The sequence below is a fragment of the Colias eurytheme genome, chromosome 16 (assembly GCF_061535395.1).
Source record: "Colias eurytheme isolate Ceu_HAF_F1 chromosome 16, ilColEury1 Martin Lab GWU primary, whole genome shotgun sequence".
Classification (NCBI taxonomy): domain Eukaryota; kingdom Metazoa; phylum Arthropoda; class Insecta; order Lepidoptera; family Pieridae; genus Colias; species Colias eurytheme.
In genome coordinates this window covers 4,780,590-4,793,868 of record NC_142995.1, presented here as the reverse complement: position 1 = coordinate 4,793,868, position 13,279 = coordinate 4,780,590, and the positions used below count along the sequence as shown (strand labels likewise).

The 13,279-nt window shown below is 35.8% G+C and overlaps 1 protein-coding gene across 2 annotated transcripts; it reads right to left on the bottom strand.

The window, feature by feature from the left end:
* Positions 1–892: 892 nt before the first annotated feature.
* LOC149901748 (uncharacterized) lies at positions 893–12,923 on the bottom strand. Of its 2 annotated transcripts, none has more exons than XM_090110706.1 (9): positions 12,069–12,923; positions 11,483–11,998; positions 11,014–11,180; positions 6,919–7,071; positions 6,510–6,595; positions 6,222–6,379; positions 5,593–5,871; positions 3,337–3,560; positions 893–1,504 (listed from the first exon to the last, which is right to left on the bottom strand). In XM_090110706.1, the coding sequence occupies exons 1-8, from the start codon at positions 12,712–12,714 to the stop codon at positions 3,367–3,369; spliced, it is 2,199 nt and encodes a 732-aa protein (XP_089966832.1). In that variant the 5' UTR covers positions 12,715–12,923; the 3' UTR covers positions 893–1,504; positions 3,337–3,366. The 2 variants fall into 2 exon arrangements, with proteins under 2 accessions (XP_089966832.1, XP_089966833.1); XM_090110707.1 differs by having other exon boundaries at positions 11,483–11,986.
* Positions 12,924–13,279: the final 356 nt, after the last annotated feature.

The window sequence follows — 13,279 nt, the reverse complement described above, 5'->3', positions numbered from 1 at the left end:
ATCGTACGATAAATGTATCGAATGACAATATAGGTGTGCTAATATAATTTTGACTAGTAAGCACCAATTTTCTAATGTTTATCTATATATTTTATATCGTATCCATACACACTTATTTACACGTGGCTAATAAAATTTAGCCGATCACAATTTTTGTAACTTTTTATTTAAATTAAATTTATTGCTTTATATGCATTGGAATAAAATTGAGGATAGGAATGGAGGAAAGGAACTATAATTAGCGTGTCATCTTACTTGCTCAACATGCCTTTCTGTTTTTTTTTTTTTTTTCTCTCTTAAAAACGGCCACCTTGGGCTTCGTTTTTTCTTTAAAAGCTTGAGAGTTCAGATGCAAAGTAATTTTATTTAATTAAATAGGTGAGGATAAATCAGTCAATTGGAAAACTCAATGTAGCAAAAACTGTGCAAATATGTAATGCAGTTTTTGCTTACGATCTATTGATCTATGACTATATATTTAAAGCACGAATTATTTCATAAACTGCCAATTCTGTTAACCTGTACTAAAAACCAATGCAGATAAAGCAATAAAACAGGGTGTCAATAACATAATACACCCTTGAATATTTGAGCGATAAAATTATATAAAGCCCTTACACTAAAACCATGTATGTTATAGATTAAATACGAATCGGTTTGCGCATTACCATGAAAAATATACAACTCGGCTCTCTAGTCTTTTGGCTTTTTGCTGCCAAAAATTTATTAGTAAAAACTTATTCAATTGTCTGTGATTAAATATATTATTATATAATAGTTATTATCCTAATACGAAAGTTAAACTCTAAATATGTATAATAAGAATAGTTTATCATAGGGAAATAAACTATTCGGATACCCGAGTCTGTCTGAGTTACAGGACTAGACAGAAAATTATATTTTAAAGTATATAGGGATTTTCATATACAATAATAATGACGAATCATAACATCCCTATAAACAGACATACATCGCAATTTGTAATAAAACCAAGCTAAAATACTAATATACTTAAGGGTTAAATCGTATTTGGCCTTAATTAGAATTACTATGACTAAATTAGACCTCAGGAAACACGTTACACTCAAACCAATTTTAGGTCTCTTTGGAATGAGGTATGGCATTCGAGGATCTTTAACAATCATGCATTGGTTCAAACATTTTCAGCACTAACATTGAAATTATTTGCCGAAAATTTCAAGCACTTAATTGATAATAATTACGACATTTAATGTCTATTATTTAGGTTTTAGGCTAATGCACCAACTATCAAGTTGTATATCTTTCGTAAAATGTACATAAATCTTAATTATACAATGTTTTCGAGAAATCCATGATGAGTATACAATCGAGTAATGCTATTAAACAAAATTCGGTGGTACTTTGTATATAATATTATGTATTAGTGGTCGTTTTTGGGACATAATCATTTTCACACAATTTATTTTCTGTAAAATTATGTCCTTTATTCTTTGTCTTGTGGTTCTGCTGGCCTCCGATTCACCTGTGAATGAATTTTTATTTTAATAAATGAAAGTACATTTTAAGTAAGTATTTATTGGAAGCATAGTATTTAAACATAAAATATTAATTTTTTTTTCCTTGCCTAACAGCGTCAAAAAATATGATTTTTTTTTCGAAATGCTTTGTGCAAAATATTCGTTTATACATAGAAAAAAGCGGTGTCATTGTTTTATAAATGAGAAAGTACACAAACAAGACAAAACCTTGAAGGTTTTGTTGATAATATAGGTCAAAATCTATTTAGAGTGCTTGCAATAAATTCGAATTTAGAGAATAAATTGTGAAGCGGTGACGGTATCAGGCAAATAACTTGCCCAGTTTAAAAAAATCACCTATATAGAGAGCGCAGGATACATAGGCATAGCCTGAAGGTGTAGTGTATATTGCATACAGTGAGCGTAGTCACTAGAAGACTGTCCGTCCCTCCGTGATCACGTAAAGTGTAGTAATATCTATAGTCTATACTAATATTATAAAGCTGAAGAGTTTTGTTTGTTTGAACGCGTTAATGTCATGGCCTACTGGTCCGATTTGAAAAATTCTTTCGGTGTTAGATAGCCCATTTATCGAGGAAGGCTATAGGTTATATATCATTACGCTAAGACTAACAGGAGCGGAGCTACGCTGGTGAAACTGGGAAGCGCAGATAGTGTACAATACTCGAGTAAAATCAATCACATTAGTGAGACCAATAGGAGCGTGTCAGCGAGATATGTCACAATCGTGATGTGAATATGCCATCAATCTTATGTTGCCACCTATTGAGGTGAAATAAAGGAATCCGTTCCACACAACCATACAGGTGTCACTAAGAAGACATGTCACCATGGTGATGTGAATCAGGATACAGGCGTTACTAATAGAGCAGACATGTCACCATGGTGATGTGAATCAGGATACAGGCGTTACTAATAGAGCAGACATGTCACCATGGTGATGTGAATCAGGATACAGGCGTTACTAATAGAGCAGACATGTCACCATGGTGATGTGAATCAGGATACAGGCGTTACTAATAGAGCAGACATGTCACCATGGTGATGTGAATCAGGATACAGGCGTTACTAATAGAGCAGACATGTCACCATGGTGATGTGAATCAGGATACAGGCGTTACTAATAGAGCAGACATGTCACCATGGTGATGTGAATCAGGATACAGGCGTTACTAATAGAGCAGACATGTCACCATGGTGATGTGAATCAGGATACAGGCGTTACTAATAGAGCAGACATGTCACCATGGTGATGTGAATCAGGATACAGGCGTTACTAATAGAGCAGACATGTCACCATGGTGATGTGAATCAGGATACAGGCGTTACTAATAGAGCAAACATGTCACCATGGTGATGTGAATCAGGATACAGGCGTTACTAATAGAGCAGACATGTCACCATGGTGATGTGAATCAGGATACAGTTGCACTAATGGCTGGTTCACACTTTGATTAGTGCGAGTGCAGGTGATGAGTAGTACTACGTGTGGACAGCGACTGTTTAGTGCGAGTGTTTAGTAGGCTGTGTAGTAAAGTGAATAGAAGCGTGTTCTATTTTTTTGCGAGTGGACTGCGAGTAGCCACGTCCCGCGCGCCCTCCCTTCCCCCTCACTCGCAGCGTGCCTGCACTCGCACTAATCACCTGCACTCGCAGTCAATTGGACACTACTCGCACTACACACCTGCACTCGCACTAATCACCTGCACTCGCAGTCAATTGGACACTACTCGCACTACACACCTGCACTCGCACTAATCACCTGCACTCACATTAATCAAAGTGTGAACCAGCCATAATAGAGCAGACATGTCACCATGGTGATGTGAATCAGGAGCCGCCAGTCTCAGGCTTGGTCGCGCGGCGCGTGCAGCGGCGGGTGCGGCGCGTGCGCGAGGCGGCGGTGCGCCTCCGAGCCGGTCAGCGCCGCGAGCGTCACGCCCGCCTGGTACGCGCACGGCACGCGCACGTGGCGGGTGCGCGGCGGCGCCTCCCCGCAGCCCGCGTGCCGCCACTCGCGGAGCACGTTCGCTACTTGACCTGCAAATGCACAATTATTGTGTTCGTGGTAAACGTTCGCTACTTGACCTGTAAATAAATATACAATGAACATTGTATTCGTGGTGAACGTTCGCTACTTGACCTGCAAATGCACAATTATTGTATTCGTGGTAAACGTTCGCTACTTGACCTGTAAATAAATATACAATGAACATTGTATTCGTGGTGAACGTTCGCTACTTGACCTGCAAATGCACAATTATTGTATTCGTGGTAAACGTTCGCTACTTGACCTACTAATGCGTAATTAGCGTTGTATTTGTGGTAAACGTTCACTACTTGATATGTAAATGTACAATTAAGTATTATATTCGTGGTAAATATTCGCTACTTGATCTGCAAATGCACAAGTAGCATTGTATTCACGGTTAACGTTGTCTAATTGACCTGTAAATGTATAATTAGCGTTGTATTCACGGTTAACGTTGTCTAATTGACCTGTAAATGTATAATTAGCGTTGTATTCACGGTTAACGTTGTCTAATTGACCTGTAAATGCATAATTAGCGTTGTATTCACGGTTAACGTTGTCTAATTGACCTGTAAATGCATAATTAGCGTTGTATTCACGGTTAACGTTGTCTAATTGACCTGTAAATGCATAATTAGCGTTGTATTCACGGTTAACGTTGTCTAATTGACCTGTAAATGTATAATTAGCGTTGTATTCACGGTTAACGTTGTCTAATTGACCTGTAAATGTATAATTAGCGTTGTATTCACGGTTAACGTTGTCTAATTGACCTGTAAATGCATAATTAGCGTTGTATTCACGGTTAACGTTGTCTAATTGACCTGTAAATGCATAATTAGCGTTGTATTCACGGTTAACGTTGTCTAATTGACCTGTAAATGCATAATTAGCGTTGTATTCACGGTTAACGTTGTCTAATTGACCTGTAAATGTATAATTAGCGTTGTATTCACGGTTAACGTTGTCTAATTGACCTGTAAATGTATAATTAGCGTTGTATTCACGGTTAACGTTGTCTAATTGACCTGTAAATGCATAATTAGCGTTATATTCACGGTTAACGTTGTCTAATTGACCTGTAAATGCATAATTAGCGTTGTATTCACGGTTAACGTTGTCTAATTGACCTGTAAATGTATAATTAGCGTTGTATTCACGGTTAACGTTGTCTAATTGACCTGTAAATGTATAATTAGCGTTGTATTCACGGTTAACGTTGTCTAATTGACCTGTAAATGCATAATTAGCGTTGTATTCACGGTTAACGTTGTCTAATTGACCTGTAAATGCATAATTAGCGTTGTATTCACGGTTAACGTTGTCTAATTGACCTGTAAATGCATAATTAGCGTTGTATTCACGGTTAACGTTGTCTAATTGACCTGTAAATGCATAATTAGCGTTGTATTCACGGTTAACGTTGGCTACTTAACCAGGAAATACACAAGTAGCATTGTATTCGTGGTAAACGTTCACTACTTGACCTACTTTTTTAAATTGACTCCACTATATTTATCTACATACTTCAATATTTTTTTTATAATATTTAATAATCCTTCGCTCATAATAAAAATAACAAATAAGAAGCGCTTCTAATAACAGTCAAATATCTGTGACTTTAAGGTTCATTTTTCAGAAGTCACAGTCACCTTCATGAAATTGTTGTTATTTAAAACTTTAGTTGTAGAATTCTTCTAGAATGCGATTTATATATTACTCAGTAACTATTTCGTAATCTGCAATAGAGTACCTTCAAAATCACAGTGAAAAATTTATATCTATTACGAACAAATACTTCAAAAAAAGACGGGCTGCACTCCGGGAGTGCCAGCAGAAGTGAAAACTTGATTATTAACGTACAGCATGTTTGATATTTTGGAATGGTATCCGTCTTACGCATGGAATATAAGGGCTAAAAAAAATCCGTCTTACGCTTTTTCGATCAGGCCACGTGTCCTGACGTGAGTTTAAGATTTTATACCGAACGCCGCTAAAGAAGTTTTCACTTCAAAAAACGTAATATTTATTACCACTTACCGAGCACATTCATCTTATTGAAGCGCACATCAGGCACAGCAGTGAGCGGAGACATGTCAGTCTCCTGGTTGAAGCGAGATATCACATCCCTGGAGCGAACCAGGAGTACTGATGGGGACACAAGACGGGACCACAGTATGTTCTCTGGCACACACTCCACTGGATTACATAGGTAGATCCCTCGAGGTGATACCCCGAATACCATTTGGTGGTGCCATGCGTCGGGTATCTCACCCTCGCAGCCCTGCTGTAAATTCAGAGTCAGTATTGGCACTGCACCTGTGAAAAAAGTTAAAAATTGAATTATGTTTATTACAATAAAATAAAATAATTATTATTTAAATATTTGCAAAAAAACATATAACTGAACTACCAATACTCGTGTGTTTTTCAATACAAAAGTATAGCTTTAAAAAAAATCACAGCTTACGAACATTACAAAATACAATCCGATATATATCTTTTCTTTTTTTTTTCTTTTAAATTTCGCTTTATTCCCCTTCCTTCCAGCGGAAGGGACCCTTTGTACTAGATGGATAATTTTTTCTGTGTTGAAACTGTTTCTACAATCCGATATATGAAGAAACAGTTTCATTACGTATTCAATATAATAATTATTTCTGACTTACCAAGCGAGATCCAATCAGCAAGCCAATGCGACAACGAGAGGCTACGTTCAGGGTAAGTTGGGAAGAATCTAGCAGTAACCAGACCATCAGATGCCTTTTGGATTCCCGTTACTATATCGGCTGCTGTGCAACCAGCTACCGACCTCGATAGCAGATACCTGAGAAAAATACAATATAATTCGTAGAATACAATATAAGTTATCTTGTCCTAACATTATAAACGTAAATGTTTGTGAGGTTGGATGGATCGATGAATGGTCTGTTACTCTTTTGGAAAAACGTCAGTACCTCGGTATTGGTGCGTTATTTGCCCTCTGTCTGGTTCCAACTGCTAAATTGATTCTTTCGATATCAACGGGAACTCCTAATGCAATCTGGAACAATTCAAGTCTGTTTATTGTTTGATTATAAGTTAAAACAAAAGAACTGTAATTTTCGCAAGTATTTAATGTTCATGCCTTAGATTCCTATAAAAAATGTTACTTATATAACACTCATATTCACATCTTTTACGTATTTGTGTACGAATGAATAAATAAAATTATTTGTCAAATTAAATTTCGGTAACCAGACACTTTTATGGCAGAATAATGTATTTCGTAATTTTTTTTATTTAAGAGTTGTAATAGGTGAATAAAATTATTTACAAATTGGCATAAAGTCTATATAAAACATAAAAAATGACAAAAATACTCACAAACACATTAACAACAGCAGTGGCACCACAGGCAGAAGTGCCAATCTGGGTAACTTGTTGCTCGCACGCCTCCCGCTCAGACCACACCATGCATCTAGGTGGTTCTATACAAGGCTCGCTACTCTGCGATGGTCCTGGCATCGGTTCTTCTTCCTTTGATGTACATGAATAATACAAATTCAGACAGTGTTCTTTAAGATTTGAAAAGGTATATCCATAGAAATCTAAATAACAAGACACTAGAAGTCGTAAGCGTGCGTGACCTTGTCGCCACTCAGGTGATTTGCACATCACCAGTGCATTCGTCACTGTTCAGTTGCTCTGGAGACGTATGAGTGTATACATGGTGTGTTTCAGCAATTCCCATTGCGGAAATTCTTCCACAAGTTGTAATTATACTTATAAAGGAATAATATTTCATCGGAAAATATACATATTTTTTTAGAAATAATGCCGTTTTTCCTTAAAATTATACAGCCGTACAAATAAACGAGTTATAACATTTTATGCAAAGAATAAACTAAGAATAAGGAAAAATCATACAAATAAACACGAAATAAATGTAACCTAGTATAACTTCGTAATAAGTATTCATACTAATGCTATTCCGTCCTTATTACGGCTACCACCCTAGTATAAGTCTGACATAACCGAGTTATAACATATCTTTTAGTACATTGTGCTGTGTTTTACAAGTTTTAGAAGCAATTTTCAATCTAAATTTGAGATAATAGCAATGAGAGTAATACGAGAAGTAGAAAAAGTTGAGCAAATTAATAATTTCATTACGTACCTATTGAAATGGAAAATTTTGTATGAAATGTCAAAATATACGAAATTATGAAAAACCCTTTTGATATTTATAATGATTTATTTATTTACAACATGCGCCAAACCATACATACATAAAACTTATTTCTAAACTTATCACAATAATATACACTTTCGTTGAAAATATAAATCTTCTAAGCCTGGAGTTGTATGTTTTGAGTACCAGTTATTTGGCAACTCTCTATCTCAAGGTGGGTTTATCTTCTGTTCTCCAGATATTTGATAGCGTTATCTATCATTTGCTTGCATATTTAATGATATATTTAAATTATTTCCAATAAATATTTAAAAAATAAATAAACAGAACATCGTATGATGAAACTTCACAACAAATTCGACGAAGTCAAACGAGCGTCAGCAAAATGACAGCACCAAGGCTTAACCGTAGACAATTTCAATGTTTTTCATAATTTTGTGAATGAATTGCGACGTTGCCGCTTCGCGCCTATTGCATAGCGTGAGCATAGATACATCGACGTTATTCCAAATTTATTTGTAAGAAATTATGACATCCTTATTCTTTATTTATTCTTATCATATCTATGCATTGCATAAGGTTTGAATAAGCAAGTTTTTATTTGTACGGCTGATAGAATATTTACAAGTATTACGAGTGTCACCATATGACCATAGTAATCGAAATAACAATGAATGACACAGTCGACCATTCTTATTATCACGTTTGTTCGTATTGGAGCAAAAAGTCTCATATACTTAGGGATGTTATTCTAAAATAAACCGTAAATTCGTGCGTTAGGATACATATTCAAAAGCTTAATTTAATAGATAAGTTAGTTTTCACTAAAATCAAGCTGTCCAATAAAAGGCATAGTTTACTTGTGTGTACTGTTTAGCTTTCGGTTTGAATGTGTTGATTTTGGCGACAGCGGTTTTCATACGAATTATGACATTATAGCACTTCTATGTGTCTTGTTATTTAGATTTCTATGGGTATATCACATAATTTTGTGTGTTAATAATAAATTAAAAGCAAGAGATATATTTCTCCAATGTATCCCAAACTAGCTGTGCTCCTCGGTTTTAACTGCAGTGCTCCGCTCCTGTTGGTCTTAGTGAGATGATAATATATAGCCTAGAGCCTTCCTCAATGAATGGGCTATCTAACACCAAAAGAATTTTTCAAATCAGACCAGTAGTTCCCGAGATTAGCGCGATCAAACAAACAAAAAAAAACCTTCAGCTTTATAATATTAGTATAGATTTGACAAATACCTATTCTAATTGTTTCTTGTAGGGATGTAACGATACATGATTTTGCCGATACGATACCGATACCGATATTTGTAGTAATGTATCGGCGATACCGATACCGATACCGATATCGATGGCTTGGTAGAAAAATAAATAGTGAATTATGCATAAAAAGTTACCAACATTTAACAGAGACAACTGTTAATGAAGAAATGAAATGAATTCTTTTAAATAAAAATGCCAAATCAAAAAACAACAAAACCATTTATTTTAGTATTATTATTTTACGAAGTCAGTTAAACTTTAAGTAACACACATACAATCAGTACCTAATAAAAGTTTACTATTGGTAGAGTTTTTTCAGAAAACAAAGTGCGCACGCGCGGGCGGCCTCCCGCATCGTTCATTGGGCGCGGGTTTTTGAATTATTTGATATCAAAAAAATTGGTTGTTTGTAAAGTAGGTTTACGATCGAGATGTTTACGTGATAACATAATGCAGTGGCAGCGCTCGAGATGAAACGGGAGATCGGTCCGTCTCTCTCGTTATACCTGCGATCGCGCTCGTGAGGTTTTGGTGTGACACAAGTTTATGAACATGTCACCGGACTAAAACGATTTTAAAAACGTTATCACGTTAAAAATTAAAAAAAAATAAAATTATTTATTTCTTTCCTTTACATAAACAAATTTGTGATTGGAACACTCCTAGTAAGCAAATAAAATGCTTGTGTCAGGAGGTTCCGCTCTTCCTTAACACTATTACAGAAACAGAAATAAAACAATATGAATGAATACAATGCAAAAAGAAAATAAAAGAAAGAAAGAATTTAATAAAAAAATATCGGTATCGGTTGATTTATTATCGGCGATACCGATATATCGGCTTGCCGATATATCGGCCGATATATCGGTATCGGTATCGGTATCGTTACATCCCTAGTTTCTTGTATATTGACGAGTTTTGTTTTATCTGAGTACAGAAAAATTTATTCAGTCCAACAATAAAGCCATCAATCAGATATGAAAAAAACATATTTCTTTCATTTCTTTTACACTATATAGGTAAAAATTAATAACATACCTTCTTATTGTATTAACATCAACAAGAGTGCCACCTTTATTTTTACTTTCTTTTTGTATAAGTCATAAGATTAATGAAAACAAACAATGATCATAGGAAGGAAAAAGACTATGCAGAGAAGGTAAGGAACAACAAGCCATTTGATAATAATATAACAAGTATATAATGACGATATGGTGGTAGAAGAGAGTAAAACCCCTGAATGGCTCAAGAAATTTAGTGAAGTTTTTATTAGGGCACAAAGAAGGTTCTTAAGGAGAGAAAACATAAAAAAAGTGCAATGGAGCAGTACCATGTCCGCTGGGCAGCTAGTTAATAATAATTATCACTACATAGTGTAAAACAAAGTCGCTTTCTCTTTTTTTTTTTTATGTCAGAGCAAGCAAAGGGGCAGGTGGGCCACCTGATGGTAAGTGGTCACCACCGCCCATAAACACTTGCAACACTAGAAGTGTTGCAGGTGCTTTGCCGGCCTTTTACGGACAAGTAAGCTCTTTTCTTGAAGGCCCCAATGTCGTAGTTGTTCGGGAACACCGCAGGTGGCAAATCGTTCCACAGTTTCACCGTACGCGGAAGGAAGTTGCGGGTGAAGCGGACAGTGGTGGAGCGCCAACCATCAAGATGGTGCGGATGGAACAGGTTTTTACGGCGTGTGGTCCGGTGGTGGAACTGTGCGGCTGGTAGTAGGTGGAACAATTCCTCAGAGCATTTTTTTCATTTTTTTCATTCAGCTTTCTCTGTCCCTATGTATGCTTAAATCTTTAAAACTACGCAACCGATTTTTTTAATAGATAGAGTGGTTCAAGAAGGAGGTTTTAGTATATAATTTATTTGGTTTTAGACAAAGTGTGCGAAGCCGCGGGTGGTAAGCTAGTTAGTGATATAGATAAGAAAAGAATGAATAAAGAATAAATATCAGAATTCAGATGAAACAATAGACCAATATTATGAACATAGAAAGTAACTCACCACAATAAATGAACTTTGGCCTTCTTCAGTATTTGGTTTGTCGTCAATAAGCTTTTTAGCCATATTTACATGATACATTGCTGGTGTCAAATTAACAGTTTCAAATGTAGTATTCTCTCCCTGGTTTGTCTGATGCACCATACTTTCATTCTTCTGTTCTTCATTAACTAAAATAGAACACTTAAAAATCACCAAGACATTAAATAAACTTGTGGCACTAAAATAATGAGCTGTAGATCCTGCTTACTCTCAATGATTTTTGAAATTATGAAATTAGAAATTAGTTAAATGCGTGCTTAAAAATTAATCTTTAATTTCAATAAAAAATCGTAAAAAAGTAAAATCTAACACTAGAAAATACTATGTAGACCAGTACGGACTGGAAAATGCTAACTCATAAATTAATTTATTTTGTAATAATAAAATATTGTATGATACATAATTATGACAAATAGTAAATAATACATACGGTAAGTGAGGTCCTTAGATGAGATCAAATCCCCACTAGACCCGTGAACTCCCTGTGGTTTAGTATCAAGCCAGTGACACATGGTTCTGCGAACTCGTAGCTTTTCACCCCTCACATTTACATGTTGTATGTATTCTGTGTGTGTCCTTCTAATCTTCTTTACAACAGTAGTGTTTTCTGGCACAGTTTCAGTCTCACTCTCAAGTGGTGGTAAGTCAAAAATTGATGTCTTTATACTGCTTGGAGCTACTGGTATATTTATAGAGTGAGGTTGTGCAACACCTGGTTGATATTCAGGTGATGTGCCCCTTATAGCATGCTCGTTAGCTTCAGGCACACTTACTACTTCAATATCTGCTTCTGGTGTTGACTCATCACCGGTATCCGCCTCGCAGGATGGTCCAGGATCAAAGTCCATTTCTAAGAAGTCCATGTCGGGGCTTGATACTCTCGAACCAGGAGCTCTTGGGTTGGGTGCAGCCTGTTGAGGTCCGGCTGGCATAGCTGCGGGAATGACTGAATTAGGAGTTTAAACTAGTCTCAAATGTACACTAAATACAATTTAAAATATCTACTAAATGCTCACCACCCCGATATGTATAGATGCATCCATCTTCGGATCCCAATGAATAGTCATCATTTCCTGTATCACTGGAACTATCTTCACCATCCACGATTGGCCTTTTTAGCCTTAAGCTCGATGGTCTCTTCTTGTCTTTTGTTTCGCTACTGCTAGGCATCGGCTCTAATTTACTTGAAGAAGCGACAGAAATACCACTTGTTGAAGGTTCATTGATGTCGCACAATAAATTAGGCTTAGTCGCGCACGTATTGTTTACTTGGCTGCAGGGCTTTTCACATTGAGACACGCTTTTATTCAAGTTTGAAGCACATTTGCTGCTGCCTGCAACTTGTTTTTCGAATGGGGAACTTGTTGCGTTACAAGGTATTTTACCCGAATTTTTGTTGGCTGCTTCATTTGGACCATCTTTCTTTTCTGATGAATTAATATGTTCTTCACTGCGCTCGTTACAAGATGCAGAATTTATATTAGCCGAACTCGGAACATTTGCGAAAGATTCTATTTCATTTGACATTGGTGCGCACACTTCTTCATCGCCATCACCCTGCCCTTGATGTTTTAAGGTGCTTTTACTAGAATTACAATCTACATTAATAATTTCCTGCTCCTGTATGTTCCTCATTGAAGTAGATTCCTTATTCGAATCCATTATTTAAAAACAAGGGTTCTCGAAAATCGTCGGCATTGTATTCATTAAGGTTACGCACAGATTTCCGTAGCAAAACAGTTGAATTGTGGTCTTATCAGAAACTGGAGGCCTAAGATCTCCAGAAGAAATAATTTTAATCAGCTAAATAACAAAGATCCACAAGTAAAAACCATTTAATTGAATAATAACAAACCAATTTCAACAGACATAATCACAGATAGTGAATTTTTTCATGTAATCCAGTACAACAATAATTTTTAAGCTATGCTAGATAAAAAATTCATTAAGTTATTTTTCTTGGAATTTCCTATCTTAATTTTTTACGGTGATGAATATTTAAACAATATTTATTTGGTAGCATATAATGATATAATTTTCTAATTTCTTTATATTTTTTTATGAATAATAATCATTACTATCCTGGATATATCACAGAAACTGACCTATGTAATCGTGTTAAATATTTCTACTACACTTAAAACAAAACGAAATGAATGATTGGTGCGTAAAATCCTAATATATTACTATATTTTGCTATCAATATAATTTAATTTACCAGCTGATG

Coding starts and splice junctions, on each gene's coding strand:
- LOC149901748 (XM_090110706.1), bottom strand. CDS start 12,714: ATGGATTCGAATAAGGAATCTACTTCAATGAGGAACATACAGGAGCAG. Junction 7,072..11,013: donor GCCAAAGTTCATTTATTGTG/GTGAGTTACTTT, acceptor TGTACATCAAAG/GAAGAAGAACCGATGCCAGG. Junction 3,561..5,592: donor CAATAAGATGAATGTGCTCG/GTAAGTGGTAAT, acceptor GTGCATTTGCAG/GTCAAGTAGCGAACGTGCTC.